Below are 25056 nucleotides of genomic sequence, written 5' to 3' on the forward strand. Positions count from 1 at the left end.
ATGTGAAAATAAAAAAAACCCCAAACGACATATTTGGTTTTATTAGGATTAATGTTTGGGTCATTGCTGATGAAGACGAAAACCTCAGAAGTTGAACTCGAGCCATGACAAAGTCAGTGTGGCAGCTTATTAACTAAGATACAAAGCAAAACGTTCTTGCAAATTAGGAATAAAATCTGATGTTTTAGTCTTTATTTGCAAGACTCAAGTCTCTAACGGCTGAAATTGATGTTCTAAGGTCCAATAAACACCAAATAGTCACCAAAAACACCCAAAACAACTTGTGTTATGTTATATGGTTTGTGCTGTATTGATGCTCCACAATTAGAGCACACTCACTTAAGAGGACTGCTTCAATAAACATGAATAAAAACAAGTAAAGTGAAAACTTGAAGCTCAGTTGAAGTCGATAAATTTGAACTTTATTGTTTGTTACAACTGGATGCAAGACTCGAGTCCCAAACCTCGACTCTGAGTCTTTATTGTACAAGTCAAGTCTGAAGTCTTTGGTTTTTGAAGTGTAAACGGTTTTCAATGCATACTAGAATTGTTATTTCTATTGTACACTGACTGAAATACTTCAGAGAACAATAATAAATAAATAAATGATATATCCTGATATTGTCAGGTTAGAATAATCAACAATGATGACTTAGACCTCCAAAAGTCACACTGAGTTTGCAATGTTTACCTGTACGCAGTGTTTTAATGAACCAGCAACTGTTTTCACCTCGGTGATGCCTTTGGTGCTTCGTTTTTAGATGATTCTCACACAGTAATATCTGAGTAATCAGAAAGCTAAAGGGCGAGACTGTTACTGTTCCAGTTCAATATGGTGAGAGGGCCACAAACAGGGACTGCCATCATTCAGCCTCTATAGAGCTGTAGCTGTAGTAAAAAGAGAACAATGGCACATAACAAATTTGGAGCCATGTTTAAACATTTAAAAAATTAAAAGTGTGAAGAATCATAACTTTAATTTTACAGCATTTATTTCAAATCAGAAATTAAAACTCCACTGAAATAAGATCATTTAAATTGTCTCTATTTGCTGCAGCCCAGTTGTCAAAAGGGAAAAAAAAAACATTACTTTGTTATCTCTTCTCCCTTTAAGCCGACTTCCTTCTGATTTGCTGATCCTCCAAAATAAACAGTTTTGCAGGTGGGCGGGGCTTCAGTGGCAGCGGCGACTGTGAGGGATATTTCCTCTCATTCACATTGTACACAGAGTAGACAAAAAATGAACCTTTTTAATACAAACATCCTCCAATGTAACAGTATACATATATGATAGAACATAATGAACGACACAGGAAATCATTCCTGCCTGTTGCCATCTCTCTGTACAACTCCTCCATCTAACACGCTTTTCAAAATAATTTTGGAAAAGTTCAAAAACCTGAGGTGAAAAAATGCACATGAACTGAGATAAAAATCAATAAATAAAACAACTCGACTCTTATTTTTGAAAATCATTGTAAACACATTTCAAGCTCAAGCATTCACCTGCTCATCAAGTCTAACCTTGGTAGCATCTGGTAACATTTACATTGAATGCATTTATTGATCCTTTTGTATGTCGACGCTTTTACACAGCTGATCCTTAAATTCTGGGTCTTGTGCGTTTCCATTTCTGCAGAAGATCAGAGATCAGTGAATCAGCCAAATACCTGTATTCATTTATAAAATGTGTCTGCGCACTAGTTTTGCCTTTTTAATGAACTGAAGCTGGGATCAGAGTGTCAGTGGACACTAATCAGTGTTAAAGAGCTCTTTGTTTACCTTCAGGGACATGAGCTGGAGGCTTAAGATGATCCGCGACTCAATCAGCTCCACAAAGAGCAAAAGTGAATTATTATGCAAAGCAGACTTCAGCTTGACCTTCATCCTCTGCCTCTGCTGTCAGCGGACCCAGTGGACCTTCGGCTCCACTGGACTGATTTTAGACACTCAGTTCCTGAAAAACACACCTTATAAACCTCTTTATTAACATTATATTCTTTTACACTTTTATTTTTTTTTAATGCTTAAACGTCACTTACAATCAACTGTTCTCCCCTTTTTACTTTTGCATGCTGAAACACGCCCCATTTTTCCCCTAGAGGCATTTGGGACTGTTTTAGTAACTCTTCCATTTCCTGCTTCCTCATCTGAACAAACCTCACACTCTGCATACGTTACTTTATCTGATTCCATGTGAACGACGCATTTCTAGGCATCGCTGAGCCGACAGCAGTCAGAGCTTCATTGAAATAAGTGGGGCAGCCGACAGACAGTGAGTACAGATGAACTTACAGAAGCACTGACTTGAAACTGCGGCTTCCTTGTCAGCGGCACGTCAAATTTAATCCCTCATTCATAACACGTTCATGCTTTGTACACTTCTTTTCCACACAAATGTGTCACTTCAGCTCGTCGACTCAATTTAACACAAAACTATCAAGTTAACTTGTTCAGTGATCCAATAGCAGCTTTGTGGGCAATTATATATGTCAAAAGCCAAGCTGAGAAAAAAAAATTCTGAAGATTTATTGCCACTTGCATAACTTAATTTCTCGCTCACGAACACAAAACAGCCCTCACATAAGTAAAAGTGCCTGCGCTTTGGAGAGCGTCGGTCAAAGGAAACCCGTTTTAAACCAAATAGTTTGCAGAGTCCACAGTTATTGTTTGCTTTGTGAGATTAGTGTAATGTTTAGGAACTATGGATCCGAGGGACAGCCTCTGCACTCCTGTCTGTGGTACAGTGTCAGACCTTTTTAGATTGATAAAAATTAAAAAGAAGAAGAAAAAAATTATAACAACGATCTGGAAAGGAAGTTCGTGAACAGACGTTAACAACAGCGTTGGCCAAAAAGAGGAAACTTAAATAAAAAAGGCGCTCAGCGAGCATGTGCAGTTGCACATACTGCTGAAAGTGCTTTAATGCATGCATTCTTGAATTTTTCAGCTGTTTAAGATTTTTTCAGTATCAAAGTGAAGCCATTGATAAACCAGTCCATCTACCTGTGCAGAGCTGAAATAACAGAGTTAAACTGGCAAACTTCACTTTCAAAAAGTCAACAGAGAGATCTACTCATGTGCAGCACAGATCAAGTCTCATTCATTAAAAATACGCTATTCAGTGGGAAGTATTTTACTCTGAACATCATCTCTACTATTCATAGATGAATAATCATAATGTCTTCAATATTATTGTTAATGTATATTAGATATATTAATTTTTATATTATTTTATATAAAGAGTTAGATTCCAGTTTGTTTATATAAATGGGGAGTTCTATTCACACACTTGTGTTAGTTATGGGGTTCCACAGGGTTCTGTGTCGGGACCAGTTGTATTTATAATATTCGTGCTTCCCTTATGCTAGGACCTATTAGAAGGCACAGCATACAAAGCAGTCCATACATACAGGCAGTGCAATAGTGAGGAAAACATGCTGTAAACAAAGGGTGCTTTCAAAAATGGAAGTGTTAATCATTTATTTTCATCGATCAACAAAATGCAGTGAATGGATAAAAGAGAAATGTAAAACAAACTCGATGATGTTGAGATGTTAAGATGTTGTCTGTGGGGGCCAAACCATCACTTCCAGTACTCCTTGTTCTTCTTTACACTGACGATAGTTCTTAATGACTTTGGCTGTGTTTGGGGTCGTTGTCCTGCTGCAGAATACATTTGGGGCCAATAAACAATCATTTATAAGCTCTCTTTGTTTACAGCATTTCTTCACACCTGCCTAAACATGGACTTTCTACCAAGAAAAAGTTTGTCTTCAGTTTTATTTCTACTATCAATTACCAGTGTTATGACATCAGCGTTTCAGCCACATCTGCTGGGTGTTTATGAAGTAAAATTTGACATTTTAAAAATGTATAGATTTGGGTTTAGACAGTGCTGAACAATGACGTGTACAGTTTTCTTCTTTTAATTTAAATCTACTTTTGCAAACAATATTTAGAAATTCTTTAGAGAATCTTGGCTCAGCTGTGGCAAACAGCTAACAGTAGCATCAGAATTCAAAATCCCCTATGACGAGTTCCCCAGTCTAGGCCAAAAAGTTTAGCTTCCCTAAAAGATCAAGTTGAAGCATTTTTTCTGCACAGAACTTTTTAGTTGATGGTAGTTTATCTCATAAGTTTCTGATCTTTTTGTTTCTGACTTGCAGGAAGAAAAAAAAAATTAACCTCGGCCTTTTCAAAGACAAGCCTCGATTCACGCATCTTCAACAACTTCTAAAGACCTGAACTCTCGACTCTGATCACCAAGATTTCTTCAGGTGTTTTTTGGGGGGCGGCAGCAGAAACGTAAAAATGTGGAGCGCATTCAGCACTTCGGCTGACATCAGTAAAAATCTTAGAACAAGTCTGGAGACTTTTGTGAGGCTCTATGGCCAACGCAAAGATGATCTTCAGCAAGCTTCTGAGCATTTCATGCATGCAGCGGCTCTAGTTGATAAAAAGCATGAGGATTTTGATGACAAGATGGCCCAGGCTCTGTTAGGTGTGTTTGGAGGGGCTATTGGTACAGTTTTTGGGGGTGTTACTGGTGGTGTATGGGGTGCTTTGGGAGCAGTTAGTGCAGCAACTTATGCCAAGTTTTGTGGCAACGTTAATGCAGCAAGTGCAACTGTGGGCTTTGTAGGCGGTGTCTTTGGGGGAGTGGTGGGAGGAGCATTTTCGGGGTTTATTGGTGGATCAGTTGGTGTTGCAGCTCTAGCAGCGGGTATAGACGCTCATGGGATCGTGAGTGATTCATTATGGTTTACTGTTGGCTTCGTCACTGGTGGTGCAACTGGTAGCATATTTGGCGGGTCAGTTGGTGCAGCAGGTGGTGCTGTTGGTGGTGGTTTTGGTGCTTTGCATGCTACAAAAGCTGCAGTTTATCTTGTCAGAAAAGTCATTGATGTTCCTTCTAAAACAAAAGTTCGAAAAGGAAACGGAAAGCTAACGAAAGAAGTAGTCACCATGCAGAAAACTGGAGCAGATTTCATTAAAAGCATCAAACCGCTGGTGGACGAGCTGAAAACGGTGCAAGAGATTTGTGACCAAATGGGCTCCTGTGATGCTGTGAAAGGCGTCGCTAATCAGACTGCAAAGACTCTGGCTGCAGTGAACGCAATGGAGAAAAGGATGAACGACAGTCAGATGGAGGCGGACGAGTCAGAGTTTCTCCGCTGTGTTAAAGAAGCATCGAGCCAATGCAGGATAATCCCCGTGGAGCTGCAGATGATGAGAGAGGAAGTGGAGAAACTTCTGGTTTCACTGTAGAAACACTGTTGCTGTCGGTGAAACAGGAACTGTTCTGTTGTCTTGATGGTTTCATCTGTTTTACGTGGCTGTTTATTTGTTATTCGTTTAGTTTCTGTTGTTAACTGCTCATTTTGTAGTTCTTTTACGCTCTTCATACAGAATCAGCTGTGTTAATATATGTTGGTTGTCTCATCTTTATACAACATACTGCTTTACTTCATTTACAGAGAACAGATGAGACATTATACCTAAATTCAGAATCTGCATGTTACACTGGCAAAAAAAACTCTAACAAAAAGCTTGAAGTGGACAGAATGACAAAGATAAAAGAAATTAAAGATAATTACAAAAATAAATGATCTGGATCTAAAGCAGTTATACAGTAAAGTGAATATTTAACATACAATTAAATAAAAAAGATTCCATCCATCCATCCATCCATCCATCTTCATCCGCTTTATCCAAGACCGGGTTGCGGGGGCAGCAGCCTAAGCAGAGAGGCCCAGACCTCCCTCTCCCCAGCCACCTCCTCCAGCTTATCTGGGGGAACACCAAGGCGTTCCCAGGCCAGCCGAAAAAAGATTCATATATAATAAAATAGATGAAGTAAAATGAAGGTTTTGGGGACCAAAGCTGTCCTAAAGCCTCTAAGCTTGGAGTCTCAAACCCGCGGCCCACATCACCCTACTGTGTTGTTGAGTGTAATGTTAAAATAACTTCTTTAAAAAGCAAAAAAATAAGTAATAATAATAATAATAATAATAATAATATGAAGGCAACGGGAGCAGAGAGTACAAACATGTGGAGGGATTGGCTGTGTTAGTTCAGCGAGAGTCAAAAACGAATGTGTACACTTACGTCTGCTTTCTTATTTTGTTAAATACGAACAAAATGTCAGCAGCAGTGCTGCCACGTGTCCGGCCACATGGAGAGCACCAATGTGTTTATTTGGTAGTTCAATGAAAGGTTTCAGTTAAAGTAAGAAAATACATTTGCAGTTTTATTTTGTTATAAACAAAGATGTTAAGATTTTGCAGCGCCCTGCAGCGAAATCTTAATCTCCTGACAGTCGTGTTGAAAGAAGTTTTTTGTTTTTACATTATAGCAGCAGTCAAACAGGATCTATAATACATGAAACTCAGAGCTTGTTTGTTTTCTTTGGCTGGGTAAACCCATTTGTTTTTAGAACATGTCAGGATTTGTTAAGTTAGTTTAAGTGTATCAAGCTGTGTTTCAACAGGATTAAAAACGTCACTGGGGAGCTGCATTGATTTTATTTTTCTGTCTGTTTGGCTGTAATGGTTGTAAATGTCCTCAATATGGAACTGATTCAGCTTTATAAACTGAGCCACTGTGACAATACTACCACTGAAACATTTTATAGCCACATTATTTCCCTATCAACTTGAACCACTTTAGAATCACCAACTGCCTGAACACTTGTGTTTGGACATAAAAGTTCCTCGCTCACGTTCTAACCAAAAACCTTTTTTGTGGACTTGAACCTTTTAGCTGTTGCTGTGAGGTGACAGCTAACCACTGCATCATATGCCCCAGCATGTGGGAACATTAAGAACTCACTATCTGAGCAAATAAAGCATATAATACAAGACATAGTGAGGAATAACCTCCTAAATGTAATTTACAATATTCGCCTCAATTTTCAATTCATTTTTTAATACAGTGCCAATTCACGACAACAGCTGTCTGAGGGAGATTGTATTGGAGATTATGTATCAGAATTTCAGGACCACACCTCCAAACACGCTCTTTCCAGTTGTCTATAGGTCTCCCAGCTCTGCAAGCTGTTCATTCTCGTTTACGTGCCCCACCCTCCCTCCCTCCTTGATCTCAATTCTTTAACTTCTTCACTTCTATTCAGTACACGGGGATCTGCCAGGAGCCATCGCCAGTCCCCTTCGAGGCCTTCCTCGAACCGCAGCTCAATTTATGTCAAAGCATCACCTTTACTTACTAAAATGCTGTCAAACCTAAAAGGAGGACGTGGGCCCAGCTAGTAAATACCTATTTGTCACACTAAGGGTTTTCTGAATAATAGGCTGTGGGTTCAAATCCTGACCAGGGCATGTAACCAGTAAAGGTTTGTAAGTAGAGGTCTCCAGGCTAGGCCCCTGCCTAAAGCCTACCTATGAGTGAGAGATATAGAACTGAAGCCATGCCAGCTTGGACGTCACCTGGATTAACAATGTCCACATCAGGTGTGGAGAAACCGGGGCACTCTGATGAAAAGTGGGCTACCGGAATAGGAAGGCTTAAGTGGACATGGAATGAGAATAGGAAATTATTGGCATTCTACTACACATGTAGTTCTAGTGAGGTTGGTACGTGAAGAGGATGTATGGATAATCTATGGATTTTTCGACACCCAACATCAAGACTAACATTGAAACAACTAGTAGCTCAATGGTCCAACATCTGGAAGAAGCAACTGCTCTCACAACTAGAGACTGACACAGTACAACACAAATGCTATGACAAGGTGGAGCCAGGACATCAGGTCAGACTACCAAGACTAGGTGAAGTATACTAGAAGATGTAAATGCAGCATCACAGAAAATCCTTATGATCACTGAAATCGACCAGCTGATCGATTTCACAACAACAGTTATCTTTGGCTACAAAACGAACAGACACAAGGAGCAACAACTGTGAAATCTGCACAACCTCAGCTTTCTTAGATTCATCAACACAGGCTGGGAACCACATCTCACATGGACACAAAATAACCATCACAGCAGTTCTGAAAGAACTAGTCTACTGTGCAGTTGCCATGGTTCTGGATCAGTTGACCCAGCATTTTGAGTTTATTGTGTTTTTGTGATTTATTTGTGTTGTAATGTTTCAGTTTTCTATTGTTGTTTTTACCCCTAAAAAAACTAACTTTATTTCTCATGGCACTGATCCAAAATTCCCCAGAAACATTCTTGACTTACTCAGCTTCAAGCTTTAAACAAATATTCGAAATGTGCAGGTTGCCCATCCAGCACATTCCAAAAATGTCATAGTAGATTGAGATCTGACGATTGTAAATGCCTTTGAGCACAATGAACTCATAGTCGTCTTCATGAAACCAGTTTTGGATGAAGTGAGCTTTGTGATAACTCATGTTATCCTGCTGGAAGTAGTCACCAGTATATGTGTACGCTGAGTTATTAGGTAGAGGTGGACAAAGCCACGTGAGAAACTGAGATTGCTGTGGCTAAAGGCAAGAGTAAATTTTACAATTAGGCAACGAAAGTGTGAAGTGAGCTTAGTAAAAATGCCAACATGTTGCCATTATTTAATCAACATTCTTCAAATGAACAAATATGTTGGGTACACCGTATTTTTGTGCAAATATTTAATTTTTTGTACAAAGTGTGTGTATTGTTGCAAAATGTCAAAGAATATTAACTAAACTGTAAATATGTAACGAATATAATATGTTAGTATGTAACTGTTAATGCTAAAGTGCTTGTACAGCAGTTAAAGAAGAGTGTCAGTATTTTTGAAAATAAAAGGAAGGTTGGAGACTGGCCTATAATTACTTAACACAGCTGGGTGATCGGATGGTTTTTTAATAATAATAATAATAATAATAATAATAATAATAATAATAATGGATTGGATTTATATAGCGCTTTACAATACCACAAAGCGCTATATACAAATACTACAATACCAATACATTCACTCTCACATTCACACACTGGTGGAGGCAGCTACAGTTGTAGCCACAGCTGCCCTGGGGCAGACTGACAGAAGCGAGGCTGCCATATCGCACCATCGGCCCCTCTGGCCAACACCAGTAGGCGGTAGGTGAAGAGTCTTGCCCAAGGACACAACGACCAGGACAGAGAGCCCGGGGATCGAATCGGCGACCTTCTGGTTACAGATACGCTTCCCAACCCCCCTGAGCCACGGTCAGGGGGGTTACATTTTTAAGTAATGGTTTAATTACTGCCACCTTGCCATTAATAGTAAAACTTTGGTTGTATTTTAGATCAAAGCAATACCTAATGGAAGGATTTCCTTAAGCACTCTGTGGTCTAATAAACACAGATGGTTTAGAGCAGGGGTCCCCAATCCCAGTCCGCGAGGGCCGGTGTCCCTGCAGGTTTTAGATCTCACCCTGGGTCAACACACCTGAATCACATCATTGGTTCATTACCAGGCCTCTGGAGAACTTCAGGACATGTTGAGAAGGTTAACTTAAGGAGTTGCTGTACATAATAATATATAACATACAGCAACATCTGTGACAGATATGAATAACCTTTTTCTCTAACCATTTTATTTTAATCGTTGGTTGTGCTGAAAAGAAACCTGATGAATATTAAGATAACCCAGCTTTACAGAGTCCTATAATGTAGAGCAACAGGCACTTTGAAGCTCTTTAAAGGCTTAATGAAGCCCTTCAAGATTAGTAAGATGCTATTTCCTCACAAACGCATGAATCATGTGTTTTAAGGTGTGTTTATACCAGGCAGCCAAGCACAGCAGCCACAGTATCCAGGGTCAAACCGATTGAAAAGATGACACTTGTCAACCCAATCACAACAAAGTGTGTAACATGATGGGATGTTACACTTTGCCTCTCCGTTGGGTGAAATGGACACACATTGATATATTTTTATATTATATATATTTAAAGTTAAGAACTCGTTAGTGACCAAGGAAGGTATGAAGTCTCTAATTCAGGCTCCTTCAACCCCAGTGTTAGTAATGACTCTAAACATCTTTAAACATGATGATTTTCACGTTTGCTTGAAATAAAATATCTCCCTCTGCTGGTACAGCAACTGCTTGCAACTCCAGCATGTGTGTCCATTTATTGTCAACCTCTGAGGGAGTAGAGTCGAGGTAGTTGTGCTGTACTGTACAAGCTCATGGCGTTGAAGATGAAGAAATATATCCTTAAACTTGGAGCACTTTTAGAAAGACATCTACTGTAATGAAATGTATCGAATGTATGAAATGTAAGCATACAAAAGTTTGAGTTTTAGGATAGACACAAATAAAAAAACTAAACAGAATAAAACAGACAAAAACCCCAGAACAGTATAAAATGTTTTATTTGTTGAAATGCAGAAGCAAAGTAGAAGCTTGCTGTTTTTGTACTTACACAGTAATAAAAATAAATTAAATATATTATAAATCTTTCCCATAATTTTTGAGACCTACTGCAGACACGGAAAGAGTGATGGGACGCTGTGATTAAAACTCTGTTTAAACTAAAACTAATAAAAAAATATCAAAATGATCCACGAGTCAGTTTTTTGCCTTTGAAGATGAATTTTCTGGTGAGGCTGTAATGAAGCGCTCGTGTTACCTCTCAGCTGAGTGGCTTGTTCTTCCATGTAATTGTCTTGATTACCTCGGATGGCATCCAGTGTCATTAGCGCTGAGCACAGCTAATAATTCGCCCTCTTTAACATTTAATCACTCAAATCACAGAACATTTCTACAGTCAGTTTGAAGTTTATCCAGAGAGGCGCTCTAATGCAGCAGAAATGTGCGTGTGTGTGTGTGTGTGTGTGTGTGTGTGTGTGTGTGTGTGTGTGTGTGTGTGCATTAGCTTATGTTTTTGTCTCTTTAGGGATCTTCTTGCATGCATTTCCACCCCTGCATTCGTCCACATGCTCGAGAGTGATAAGACTGTCACCATAGCGAGTCAAATACGTTGTGCTTGTAAAGCCACGATGACGAGCCCAGTCCGCGTTGTTGCGTTTCAGAGGGAGATGTCTGAGGATACCTGCAGCTGTTGCCCTGGTTTCCACTTGGCGCTGCGTCGGCCGGCGTCCCCCCGTCTGTACGGCTGATTTCTCAGATCTGACGAAAGAGAACAAACACGAATAATCCACGTGAGACAAGAGGCTTCAGAACAGCCCGCTGACATATGTCAAACTAAAGGCCTGTTGGGCTTTATTTACTGAGCCATAAAATACATATTTCTACTCATCAAATTGGCCATAAAAAAACAACAACACAAAAACAAATATACGGGAAAATGCGAAGACGTCTGGTATGAAAGAGTCACTGCCAAGCCATCTTGGCTCTTATAAAATCTTAATTAGAATCTGTGTCAGACACGGATAGAGTGTGGGACAATGAGCCCCTCAGCATAAGCTTTTAAAAGACCCACAGACGGCACCAGCGTGTTCTTTTGCATTTCACTTTTTGTCTCTCAGTTGATTTTCATATCTTTGTGGTATTTTGCACATCTTTATGGGTGTGTGACGCTGCTTTGTGGTAATCATTGTTGTGTTTCGCTGCTTTAAAAAAAAAAAAAAAAACACCTTTAAACCTTTTTGTGTGTCTTTCTCACCTTCGTCTCTTCACAGGTGTGACGTGGTGTACGATCAATCTTAAAAAGAATCTTTTATGCTGATTTCCAACTTCGTGTTTTTGTTCTTGGACGTTACAGGAGTAACTTTACAGCATTCACAGCTCATAATAATCATTGTAGAGAATTATATGAATGTACTGTGAGCAGCTCATCTAAAGATATACTTCAGCCCCTCCATCGTTTAAGCTTTCTCTTTTCTGATTGGCTACACAGAATGTTTTTGTGGGTACTGCATAGAAAAAACTGTAATTGTGAATGAAGTGTTCAGAGCAGGCTGTGCTTGTGATGACCAGTGTTGGGAAGGTTACTTTTAAAATGTATTCCATTACAGATTACAGAATACATGCCCCAAAATGTATTCTGTAACATATTCCTTTACGTTACTCAATGAGAGTAACGTATTCTGAATACTTTGAATTACTTAATATATTATCATGCTGTTTACAACTACATGAATGTACTATTGCTGTGATTTATTACTGTTACTGAAGGTCCGCGGCTCCGAACCGTAGTAAAGGGACCTCTGGCTAATACGGTGGGTTCTGTGTCGGCTCGTAGCCGAAAACTAGCTTTACTTTGTTGTCTGGGTCAACTTTGCTAGCAGAGACAGAGAGAGGCGTTGAAAGGCTGCTCCAACGGAACTTATTGTTTTTGGAGGAAAACACGAACACGGTGTACAGTCGAGTCTTAATAGCTTACTTACAACTGGGCTCGTCAGGCTCTCTTCTTGGCTGCAGTGGTTATTATTATATTTACATGCTTCCAGCTCCCGTTTCTGCTCGATGACAGCTCGTACTTTTCCTTTTTCTCCCTCCCTCGCTCACAGACACATAACGGGTATGGCAGTCCATTCTCCCTGCAGCACGGACTACACTGCCCATGATGCTACATTCTTTAGAGCTATACCTGTAGCATTCTGCCTATTAGCTTAGCACAACAACAACAGGCGCTCTCTCACCCAGGAAACACGCAGAGAGAGAGCGTCACCCTGTAACCATGGCAACCGTAACGCTGCCTGGAACAACAGAACGTAGCTGTCAAACAAAACCCAAACAGTCCTGACCCGCCACAATATGAAACAGGGAAGTACCGCCGTGTAATCCATTTATTTCAACAAAGTAACTGTATTCTAAATACCACCTTTTTAAACGGTAACTGTAACGGAATACAGTTACTCATATTTTGTATTTTAAATACGTAACGGCAGTACATGTATTCCGTTACTCCCCAACACTGATGATGACTGATACATACACTGACCACCATGAACCTTCCAACACTTTTTAAACGACTAATAGAAGTATACGTTTGGACAGCATAGCGTAGTACAGAGATGTCGTACGTCCTGCACCACAGATTGAAATAAAAAGGGAAGAGCTTTGACAGTTTTTGGGTGAGTAAATTAGTTTAAAAATCACTGTTATCAGTCTAAGAATTAGCGTATATCTCCATTACTGTTGTTTGTGCAATTTAAATTCAGCCTCTAAGACATTAAATGATGTTATTTAACAAGCCTGTGAAATTCTTGAGATTAAGTCTTTTGTGCTGCGGGCCTGCATCAGCTTATTAACTACAACTCAACAAACTCCACACAGCTGGACGTTGTGTGGCTCTGAAACCAGAAAACAGTGCTAAATGTCCTTTCCTTCAGTGCCCTTTAATATATTGAATATATCTTTATTATCCAAGCACTCTAACAGTACTTTTATGACTGTAAACAAGGAAAACATAATAGATCTCCTTTAACCTTTAAATCCAAGACGAGCTATCTGCAGTATATTCTTGTGTTTTAGTTGGAGCTGCTCTCCTTCTCTTTGAAAGCCATTTAAAGTGTGTCAGAAAACCTCTGGAGAGAACTCAGTCACGAGGCATAAATCCAATAAACAGCACCCAAAATATTGCTTCAAGGGCAGACTGTCTGGGATACAGTTACATTGGGAAGGCAGAGCAGTTTTAGTGCAATATAATGTGTTTCTAATATTTTTGTGTTTATTATTGTATTCACTGTTTGTCTCATGACTGGAGCAGAAACAGAAGCTGGGCTCAAAGGATTATAAGTGCCCTCCACACTCTGTATCCACCATCTCTTCCTGGTTATAAACACAATGACAGTGTCATGATCAGCAGGAGTGGATTTGAAAACATCACCTCTTCACTGAAGACAGAGTCGCAGAAGAGACGAGAGGAGCGTTTGGCAGAGCGAGCCGTGAAGGGCACGGATTTAAGAGCTGAAGACAGAAGAGGAAAAAAAACAACAGGGACAGGAAGAGAGGAGGGACAAACAAGGGCACAGGAGAGGGACGTAAGCCTTAGTGAAAGTTTGTTGAACTAAAGAAATTTAAAAAAAGAGCACTGCTGGAGAGGAAATAGGATAAAATGTTAATGAGATTAACAGCTGCTTAGATAAGAAAGTAAAAACACTGAGGACGATTAGTGTGAAAAAAGTGTGTGACAGCACAAGGTACAGAAAAAAATTAATGGACTAGACCAGCGGTCCCCAACCCCCGGGCCTCGGACCGGTACCGGTCCGTGAGTCGTTTGGTACCGGGCTGCGAGAGTTTAGGCTCAGGTGTGAAATGTATAGTTTTCAGGGTTTTTAACGGTTTTCAGTGTTATTTTGTTATCGTTTACTCGGTTTTCCTGGGTCTTTTCACGTGTGTTATGAATAAATCTTCTTTTTTTCGGTACCGGTACTAGTTTTATTTTGTTGTATTTATCCACGACACCTTTAAGGCCGCTCCATGAAAATATTGTCGGGCATAAACCGGTCCGTGGCGCAAAAAAGGTTGGAGACCGCTGGACTAGACCATCCATCAAAACTAGAGCTGGAAATCAGGAGATAGTTAGCTTAGCTTAGCATAAGAACTGGAGTCAGCGCTCAGTGACGAGTTCTTGCTGTTGGGAAAAATCTGCACTCCCCAATCGGTTGGGGAGTGTTTGTTGGAACACGACATAAACAAGTGCAGAGAAACAGTTTGTGGCTTATGTTGATTTAGCTGCTGCCTTTAAAGTTTGTAGACAAAACAAACAAAAAACAAAACAAATTAAAAAATCGAGTTCTAATTCATGAAAAAAGTTTCAGTCGAGCATTAGTGTGTAAGTGTTGCTATGCTAGCAGCTAAACTTCACTTGATACAATGTTTGAACTTTAATTACGTAGCTGTCACTTTGTAGCTTTAGCACCACACCAACCTGTAACTGCACAGCTGCATCTTTCTGTTGCCATGGCAGCGTGAGCTCTGTGTAATTAACCCCTCCTGATAATTGCTGATAACGGTTCACAGCACAGACACAAAAAACAGACAGGTTGTTGTGTACCTGTGATAATGTCCTCGATGGCTCCGTCTTTCCCCTCCCTCACCAGAGGAGACATCTGCCTCTTCTTCAGCTCTGCTATCAGGTCCATCTGGGGCGGTCTGGGCATCGTGGGACCCTGAAACAACAAATCAGATTTAGTTGAATGCAACTTTTTACAACATGCTTTGAGAGTTTTAGTTCTTTTTATGTCTAATAGTCTGGTTGTTTTTATGCATGAAAGTTATAATCTCAAGGAATGTCCTTAAAGTGTGGAAGTCTGACAGGTGAAGAAGTACAAGCGGTCAGTAGAACACAGAACTGATAAAATGTTTCAATTCAAAAATTAAAACTAACTAAAACAAAAAATTGACCATTTTAAGACAGAAAAATATTGTCTTATTTTGAATTTGATGGCAGCGCGGACCATGTTTACCACTTCCTTTAATAACAGTTCATATATGACTGGGAACTGAGGAGAGCTGTTTGGACATCAAACAGGGCAGTCCAGCTCCAGGCTTGTTCCACATCCAATACCTTGTATACTTTATGGTAGTTTATCCGTCTTTGGACTAGTTGTGGGTACTTGACATGGCTGCCCGGAGCATCGCACAAGTTTTTGTTGATACTTTGACCTTTTAATGTCGTGGGTCTTTGTACACGTTTCTCTAAAAGCAAAGCAGTTTTCCTCTAAACTCAGATCATTAATGTCTCTACCAGAGGAAAAGGGCTTTCAGAAAAGAGTATTTCTCTCTGTCCTTCACTGAGAAGAAGTCCTTTTTGAAAATCGACAGATAAAGTCTGAGGTCTACTGTCAGCTTTTAAAGTGTTGTTGCAAAATGACACAGTCTAATTATTCAGGAGAAAATCCTCTTTATGTGCTTGGAAAGTTTGTAGACACACTTTTCCTGCACTGACTGTTTATCGTTCCCACCTTGTTCCCCATGACTTCAGGTTTAGGAGGAGTTAAAGGAGCCTCGTGTTGCTTGTTTCTCTGCTCGATGTCCAGCTCTGCTTGCTGGCAAACACAAAAACAATGTTTCAGATGTCAGATTATAAACAGTCACTGATGGCTGCAGGTGTAATGTAAAAGCTCTCGGTGCGTATCAGCGAAGCAGCTGTCTGTTATCTGACCTTGTACGCTTTGATGAATCTGACAAAAATAGGGAAGAACATCGAGGGCGGCGTTGTTTTGGGGTTTTCTCCGAAGTACTCCACAGCTGAGTCATAAGCATCCTGCAAAAGAAGGTAAAAAATATCAGGTCATGAACTGACAAGTACTTCCTGTTCCTAACATCGACAGAGATTTCCTCAGGGATTAATAAAGAATTCTGATTTTGATAATTAAACCCGACCTGTGCGGTCTTTCCATCGGCTATGAGACCGTTGAGCAGCTCCACGTTGGTGTTGAGAAAACGCTGCAGCACTAGATTGTCTTTTTCTACGGAGAACTCCCTCTTCGTCCCCTCCATGCCTCTCTGCAGAGCCTGAAGGTCCTGCAGGATACTGTCCACAGAAACTAAAAGACACATTCTTATCATTGCTTATCAAACAGTAACTAGATTATGATGTACTTTAGAAGACTGAAGGGTTATGCAAGGTGTTGCATGAATAAAGGGATTCTACTGCTGTCATAACACCTTGTGAGCATTTGCCATTTTATCATCAGTGTATTTACAATCTGTGGTATTAGTTTAAATGAAAGTATAGCCAATAACTCTGGCTTTGTGTAGGTTTTATCCGCTTGGTCATCTCAGACATACCAGTCAGCTTCTCCATAGAAACTTCTGGTTGTTCTCCAATTGTTGGTGAGTAGTTGCAGCAGCAAACGCCCCATGACTGCTTTGGTTTCTAGCAGGTTGCCTTGATCATGTGTAGTTTACAAGGGAGATTCAGGCTGAATGGTAAATGGCCTGTATTTGTACAGCGCTTTACTAGTCCCTAAGGACCCCAAAGTGCTTTACACATCCAGTCATCCACCCATTCACACACACATTCACACACTGGTGATGGCAACTACATTGTAACCACAGCCACCCTGGGGCGCCACCCGGACCAGTAGGCAACGGGTGAAGTGTCTCGCCCAAGGACACAACGACCGAGACTGTCCAAGCCGGGGCTCGAACCGGCAACCTTCCAGTTACAAGGCGAACTCTCAACTCTTGAGCCAAGATCGCTACATCGACATGTACACGGATATTTTGGTAAACACAGATTTTTCTGTGAATTTTGTCCTGAGGGTCACTAAAAATAAAGCTTTTCATTTACAGAAACTCTGCTGCATTTAAACGTGGAAAAGAGAAACAGCGATTTTGTCTCGTAAGATCAAAGTTATGCGCCTTCACCTCCCTTTTGACTACACTCCGTCTTTTTATTGGCCAGCATTTCTTCACACTTAGGGTTATATCACCACCTGTTTCTTTGGCATGCACTTGACAGACTTTGAGATCTTTTTGGGGGGATTTTCATGTTCATGGAGATATTTAACTTTTTTTTTAAAACCATTTTTAAAAAATGACCTCAGGTTTACACTCACAGCATCCTGGACACACGATTAAAAAAAGGGGGGGTCAGGAAGTCAGAAGTTAAAAAGGCAACACAGGTCAAAACATCCGATTACTACAGGGCTACAAACCACAAATACAGTTAATAAAAACAAGATTTGAGGCCAAATGTTGATCAGATCAAATGCTAGTTTTTCTTTTTATTTGCCCCCTTTTTCTTTTATAGCAGCAACTCTTGAGCTACTGACAGGAATTATACTGCTGTGCTTTATTTCTTTCTTTATTTGAGTGTGTGTGGGCTGCACAACAAATGTCGCCTTGAGGCGACATTTGTTGTGATTTGGCGCTATATAAATAAAATTGAATTGAATTGAATTTGCAGCTTTGTTTCATAGTTTAGAGTTTGGGAGGGAAGTAGTGGGTCCTCTTGGATCTTGGACCTTTGTAAACTGTGACAGGACTTCAGCCATCATTAACTACTGTACACACGTGAGGATGTGCTTACCAAGTGCCGCCTTATCCAGGAAGTGCAGCTCTGTGTGGAAGGATTGCAGCTCTGGGTATCTCTCCTGGATGATGTTGACGATGAAGTGCATCAGCGTCTGTTTTCGGTCTGTAGATTTGGTGTCCAACAGCTTGGGAGATCCAGCAAAGAATGAAAAGTCTGACATTAGATTGATAAAAACAACAGGTTGCACTAAATATTATTGGATTATCTACAGAAATAGCAACCGAAGCAAAAAGCCATCTGTAGCTGCAGGAAAAAACTACATGAATTTTCTCACCAAGTCTAAGCTTTGCAGACGGAAGCCATATGCTGCTCCTCGCTTGCTGCTGTTCATGTAGTTTCCAAATGCCAAGATGATCTTTACATCAGAAACAGACAGAAAAGTGTGTTGTCAGATGTGACACAAAGTGACAGCATGTGTGATGTGCAGCCCACACACACTCAAAAATAAACCTGCAGTGAAAAACAAAACTTGAAATCTGTCACAGAAGTAAAACACAAAACCTCTCCCTTTCCAGAAACAACTCATTGTTGTTTTTATGCCACTTTAAATTTAGGGGAAAAAACAACAACCAAAGTTGAAGGAAAAAGCGAGACAAATTCCTCGGGGTTAAAGGCACAGCATGTTTGGTCTCATATTACAGCAGCTGTGCTCTTGCAAGCTTTGGAGGCTACTTTCCCAGAACTGCTGAACTGGACCTGAAATTATTTCCATCAAAGCCTGAAAACACTCTGGCACAGAATAATGTGAATGGGTGAAGCTCATAGCAGAAAGCAGCGTATAAGAACCAGTCTGTGAGACAAATTACAAGGCTCTGTTTTTCTAGTGTTCCAGGTTTCTACCATTAACCCTTTAAGACCTACCATAGAACCAAGTCCGCCAGAGCTTATATTATATTTTTACATGCTGTAGAGCCATGTCTGGGAGCATTTCAAGTTGATATACATCAATACAACCATTATAGCCCAAATTTTAATAATATGTCTGCATTAAGTGCATAGTAATTACATAAATTGCAAAAAAGTGCAATAAACTACAAAAAAATTGAAAATCATTTTTGTTTTTTTAACATATATTTCTAGTTAGAGAAATTTAAGAGGCTTATCCCTCAAAACTGTAAATACAAAAAAGTTGCACAAAATAGTTTCCCACCACAGGAAATTTATTTTGAGTGTCTTCATAGTTTTATTTTTGAAATACACCAATTTTTATACACTGCAGGAAAAACGAAAATAAATATTATAATGCAAAATTGCAAAAAAGCAGCATATGCATCAAAATAAACTATTTCCAGCAGTGCAATATGAGTCCTAAGCATCCCAGAAACGACACAGAAAGTCATAAAGTCAAACATAACTTTTAAAAACACCAGTATAGGCTCATGAGGCCCTGATGGTAAAAAACTACATTTCCGCAAAATGACGTCACTTCTGGTTTCGGGCAGGTAATGGAGGACATGCGATAGTTCGCGCTGATGGACGTAGAAAGTGTTACAAACAGCTGATCGGATCGGCAAAGCGTGTTTCTGGAATATTATGATTTTGTTGCTGCAAGTGCTTTTTATGCAGTTTTTGCAAAACTATATGTGGAAGGAAACTGTGACCGAGGACAAGCTGATGGCATAAGATGTAAGTACAACTCCTCCGGTTTCATATGCAAAAAAAATTATTGCGCTAGCTTACGTCGTTGCAGTGCTACAAGGATTTTAAAAAAGTTACGCAAAACGAAGCGTGCCTGCTCTGACCGGCTTTAAAGGGTTAACTAATATCAGTGTCTGTGTATTGCATGTATACAGTGCACTGATACAGCTCACTAACCCAGTGCTGTCCAAACCCAGGCCTCGAGGGCTGGTGGCCTGCAGGTTTTGTGTGTCCTTGATCCAACACAGCTGATTTAAATGGCTAAATAAGCTCCTCAACATGTCTTGATGTTCACCAGAGGCCTGGTAATCATTTGATTCAGGTGTGTTGACCCAGTGTCCTTGAGGCTTGGCCAACTCCAAGCCTGCACCTACCTAAACTAGTGTTACTTGACATCTTACCACTGTTACTTCATCTAAATATGGTCACCTCTGGGAACAAAAAAACACCACAAAATGCTAACGTTGAGGCTCCATTACAAACGGATGGTCCATCGTTTATTTACAGTTTATGTGAGATCTTGGCTGAATGTGTTTCTGTTGTTTTGCTGAGAGCCCCCCAGCAACCAGTATTTTAAAATGAAATTAGAAGAACAATAAACACATTAAAAATGTTATAAGCCAGGATTTGACTGTAATTTTTAATGCTAATTAGGAGGTCGTTGCTGAGGATTCACAGGAAGTCATAGAGAAGCAGTCCTAACCAGTAAAGGTTATTATTCAGTCATGAACTGGAGCTCTTCAAATAAAAGTAAGAATCACCTCGAGAATTTTCTTCAGCTTAGTGGAAGACTTGATGGACATCGAGGCCGCGATGATGGCATTCAGTTGCTGTAAGAAATAATGCAAAGATCAGTGCGTGCACATTACAGTATACACTAACATTTATTTTAAAGCACTAGTTCTACTTTTTTGTAATTCTCGCAGAGTCAGAGGACAAGAGTGATTCCACTGTAAATATAAAGCCAGAGTGCTGATAAGGAGAAATTTCCCCGAGTTAACCCTCAGTACCTGAATAAATGCCTTTTATTCCTAGAAGTGGGCTTTTATTCAGGAATAAACTCTAACAGAATAACTGCCTTTTCCCCGGCATGACTGTGAAATCCGCTGTTGTAAACTTTGCTTAATTCTCTTTCCTCAAATACAGTTCAACCGTGGACTCACAGGTTGTATCAGCTGGACGCTCTCAGGGAAATTGCCCATGAAGGTGAGAGTGCTGATGCGCTGGGAAAGCCGCGGGATCTTGCTAAAGCGCACCATGAAGCGGTCCTCCTCGCTGAGCTCGTCCAGGGGCCTGCCCTCGCACTCGTAGTTGTGGATCAGCTTCATTTCATACTCCGTGGGGATGAAACGCTCCAGCAGCTCGAGGAAGTCCAGGCTCAGAGCTTTCAGGTTGTACCTGCGGGGACGGTGCACGTTCTGAATATAAAGTGTCTTTGCAATATATTCAGATTTTCTTTTTATTGCCGTATTATTCAGCTGATGCACAAACAGGGTTTAACACATACGTCTCTATGACACAGCAGATATCAGAGGCAGCCATTCCTTCTTTACGCAGGGTGATGGCCAGGTTTTTGGCCCTGTTGGGCTCCATTAGAGACACTTTACTGGGACTCTTGTGGGCCATTTTCTTCTTTAGGGTTCCCAGATCTACAGGGGTCGACTGGGCTTTGGTCTTAAACTGCTCCTCAAAGGCAGCCATGTTTAGCTCCTAATAGCAGGGTTCAAATACAGAAACAGAGACCATTAAGATTTTTTTTAATACTCAGATTAAACTTTTGTTTACTGTAAGTCACCTAGCAGCCTATTACAGAATAAACTACTTCCTGATAAAGCATGTGACTGCTGGAAAGAAATAACTGGAAAATTTGTTCTAAAGATTATTTTTAATTTAGTTTTGTTCTTTTTAAAATACTCACAAAGGTTTGCAAATGGAGAAAAGCATGGAAGAAGATCCATGGATTTAAGTGATGCAGAATAAATGCAAGTTCCCATGATAATACATTACTGCTATTCCAGTGTAACATAAAAACACAGTACTGTCTTAATAGGATTGATTGCACTAATATAGAAGAAAAGAAATGCATAGATTGCATGTTGTTGTTTTCACCACAATTGGATTAAAACCCAACCTGCAACCTCCACGTCTGAAAATGAAGCCAGTGCAGAAATACCAAAACAACTGTAGTTCCACTTATGGCCACTGGAGGCTGACTCCAAACCAGTGCTCGTCCCCATAACTCTCACGTTATAAAATGTCCAACAGGTTGCAAAGTGTGTTGACAGCCTGGCACAAAACACTGTTTGGGTTTCCACCTTCAACTGTTCAGGAAGTGAGGGTTTATTTGTTTGTTTGTTTATTTGTTTGCTTGTTTTTTTAATAATTCATCTGCCCAGTGTTTGCGATGCCTTTTTGTTGGATCTTTAATAACATTATCTGACAAAATGACTTTCCAAGAACTTTGTCTCCCACTTTAGTGACTTTTTGAGCATAATTATTCTGTTACTTACCAATTAGCTAATTGTCTGTGTCCTGCTTTTCCTAACCAGACTAGCTAGACTTAGCTGAAAACTTAGCACAGTACCCTCTCACTCCAAATTAAGCCTCCAAAATGCAGCAACCAAAACCAGCAGGTGTGATCACGTGCATCTTGTAAATACTGTCCATGAAGGAACCCAGGTCCAGATGTTTTTGGGACAGCAGAGGAAACATGAACAAACCTCTAAGATGCGCTCGTCGTCCACCTCACTGAAGATTGTTCCTGCGACCTGGTTGGATTTGAGGGCCTGCCAGTTGAACAGCGGCATGCGGTATTTGGTTTGAATGGTCTTCTTCTTTTTACAGTCTGTAAGAGAAATGTTCGTATTGTAACAGAGAGATCTTCCTAAATATTGCGTCTGTTTGTTACTTTCACAAGAAAAGACACGGAAAACTTTGGTTTCTCCAACATGTCTCCTCTCTGTGGTATTTCTTGATTTTCTATAAAGTTTAACAATTTTTAAATCTCTACAATCAGTTCGATAAAAGCTGGAAACTTTTGCTTGTTGTAATCATTCTTCATTTTCAAGTTTGATGTATAAAAAGAAAAAAATCGTCTCTTCTTTAAGATATAAAGGACAAGAAAATAAAACATGAACCAAAATTGCTAAACCTTTGATTGTTTTTAAAGACTTACTAAGACCTTCATTTTGCTCTGATTGTTGACTCACTTGAGGTCCCTGCTGACGCCTCCGTCCTACCGCCTCCAGAAGGCAGGAGAGCTGATGGTGGTGGAGGAGGTGGAGGCGGAGCTGTGGTTGAGGACGGAGCTGGAAGTGGAGGAGGAGGAGGGGGAGGAGGAGCTTGTACCGATTGTGGAGGAACGGCCTGAAGGTTGTTTCCTGTATCGACCTGATCTGCAGCTGTCAGGAAATACTTTACTCATCAACTTGCAGTTACAGTGCAGCTGTAATTAAGGAATAAATCTGATTACACGAATCGATATCCCATAATGATGCCCGTCAGGGAAATACAAAGAGCTTCTAATTATCCACACACCAAGATCTGAAGTATCATCTCGGGCTGGCGATGCAGTTTTCAGACTCAATGACGGTTTCAGATCTTTTGATCTCTTATCTTGAGTCATAAAAACAGAAATTGGAGGAAGGTCTTGTCTACGTGCAGGTAAGTTACCATGAAAATGTACCACCATCACCTTTGTAATGCTGTAAACCCAGAGTTCACCCTGATGTTACCTGGATAGGTGCAGCACAGCTGGTCACTAAAAAAAGGGGAACTTCTGAATCCAGCTCATAAAACTCAAACTCGAATTGTTCACGCTGTGAGTGCACGTGTGGTTACCGAGGATTTAGGAAGGTGTGATAAAACATTGCCGACCTTTCTGCTTCTTGTTCTGCTGCACCACCTGGACAGCTAGGTGTCCAGAGGCAGAGCGCCCCATTTGGACGAGACCCTGGTCCACCAGAGCCTGAACTTTGACCTCGAGCTCCTTCAGGGCCTGGGTGTCTTGTTCTCTCTCCTGCTTGAGCTCCCGTTCTTGCTCTCGCTGCTGCAGCAGGATCACCTGCGAGCGAGACTCCCGCAGACTCTCCTGTGACACAGAAGCAGATGTGTCTTTAATCAGGCTGGACCTGTTCTGTCAGCTTAGAAAAAAGAAACATGTGATCTGGGGTGATCGTCTTGGCAAAAGGACATGCGTGCTCACAGCACTTTGGCTCATTAATATGCAGATTTATGCAGGTGCAACACTAAACTCTAATCAGATCATCTTCACCAGGTGGGGTACCTGCGGTGAGAGTGCTTTTTCTCGACTAACGTTCACAAGAACAATCAGTCTCTCCCTAATTAAGCCAATTAGTTCCTCTATTTTCAAAGCTGTATTCACTGCCAACACGTTTGTCTCTGCATGCTACATGTCTGGTACTAATTTGAAGTCATCAGCCTGAAGTGAGAAAGAGAATTCAGCATCTCAGGAAGCATTTCTTTCCTCGTTAGCATTCAAATTTATGCAGAAAGGTGCTTAAAAATCAAATCACATCTCTTCCATGTGGTGGACATGTGGTGTAGGTGTGAGGTTTCAGTATACTGTAGTTATCACAGCTTTGGGGCAGCGAAACAAGGAAAATTAAATTTGAGCCTAATGGAAAAGAACGAACGGCTACAGGTTACTGAGATACTGGCAGAGCTGAGCGATTGATGTTGTCCTCTCTGTAAAACTCAAGAAACTCTGACTTATCAGTTCTAGAAAAGCTGATCAGTTATTTCAGACTATTATTAAATTTAGCAAAACTGACTTTATCTTCCGCACAATTTAAAAACAAAGGAGTTCAAATATTTTATTTTTTTTAATGTTTGGAGACACTAAAAACCATAAATGTACTGTACTCTTAAAAAAGTGATTACTTGTGAACTATTTCTCTTCTGGTGTTTAAGAGAAGACACAAATAAAAGCACAGAAACATGAAATGGATTATTATGTCTCTATTTAAGGCCTTTTTTTCTGTTACTAAGCCACATTCGCCCATTTACCTTATTCTAGGAACCTTTATCTGTCAGGTGACACGATTCATGTTTGATATGTTGGCTCTGATGTTTCTGTATGAAAAACATGTAAGCATGAACCTGCTGTTCTCTACCTTCAGGAGCTCCACTTCTTTGGTGGTCTGAATGAGCTTCTTCTCAAGCTCGGAGGCTTTCTCCATCGCCTCAGTCTCGGTCTCCTGAAGTCTGTTGGTGAGCTGTGACACCAGAGTGGTCATGGGTAATGGGTAAATGTATTTTTACACAGAGAGCAGCAAACATAGAAGAAAACTAACGCTAAAGTGGACTTATAATGTATTACATTTTCTCTCATGCATGTACTGCTTGTGTAATTTTGAATTCCTACATGATTAATATCACAGTAATGTTTAAAGTCTTCATTCACCAGACAAAGTCATGAAATTTCACCCAAACATTTGATAATCTAAATAGCAACCGCATGTTGCTGCTGGAGAGTTTAACACATA

At 40.3% G+C, this 25056-nt stretch overlaps 2 protein-coding genes across 3 annotated transcripts in view; one reads left to right on the forward strand and one right to left on the reverse strand.

Moving 5' to 3' along the window:
• Positions 1-4176: 4176 nt before the first annotated feature.
• On the forward strand, positions 4177-5271 carry LOC148101807 (uncharacterized). The gene has a single exon (XM_087845142.1). The coding sequence runs from the start codon at positions 4315-4317 to the stop codon at positions 5269-5271; it is 957 nt and encodes a 318-aa protein (XP_087701268.1). The 5' UTR covers positions 4177-4314.
• A 5533-nt stretch (positions 5272-10804) lies between these two features.
• fmnl1b (formin-like 1b) overlaps positions 10805-25056 on the reverse strand; it is a 38929-nt gene continuing 24677 nt past the window's right edge. The window contains exons 13-26 of one of the 2 annotated variants that reach the window (XM_087844938.1): positions 24685-24786; positions 23426-23639; positions 22759-22950; positions 22270-22394; positions 21057-21259; positions 20713-20947; positions 20311-20379; positions 18186-18266; positions 17906-18035; positions 16252-16415; positions 16031-16132; positions 15831-15914; positions 14921-15035; positions 10805-11085 (exon numbers count right to left, since the gene is read on the reverse strand). In XM_087844938.1, the coding sequence (XP_087701064.1) occupies positions 10985-11085; positions 14921-15035; positions 15831-15914; positions 16031-16132; positions 16252-16415; positions 17906-18035; positions 18186-18266; positions 20311-20379; positions 20713-20947; positions 21057-21259; positions 22270-22394; positions 22759-22950; positions 23426-23639; positions 24685-24786 (1917 nt within the window). In that variant the 3' untranslated portion in view covers positions 10805-10984. Of the gene's footprint in view, positions 11086-13696; positions 13831-14920; positions 15036-15830; positions 15915-16030; positions 16133-16251; positions 16416-17905; positions 18036-18185; positions 18267-20310; positions 20380-20712; positions 20948-21056; positions 21260-22269; positions 22395-22758; positions 22951-23425; positions 23640-24684; positions 24787-25056 lie in introns of those variants that run through there. The other variant, XM_087844937.1, reaches the window with a different exon arrangement.

The sequence above is a fragment of the Neolamprologus brichardi genome, chromosome 8 (genome assembly GCF_056152115.1).
Source record: "Neolamprologus brichardi isolate AB-2024 chromosome 8, ASM5615211v1, whole genome shotgun sequence".
Classification (NCBI taxonomy): domain Eukaryota; kingdom Metazoa; phylum Chordata; class Actinopteri; order Cichliformes; family Cichlidae; genus Neolamprologus; species Neolamprologus brichardi.

Excerpts from the sequence above, each read along its gene's own strand:
- LOC148101807 (XM_087845142.1), top strand. The coding sequence starts at position 4,315 with ATGTGGAGCGCATTCAGCACTTCGGCTGACATCAGTAAAAATCTTAGA.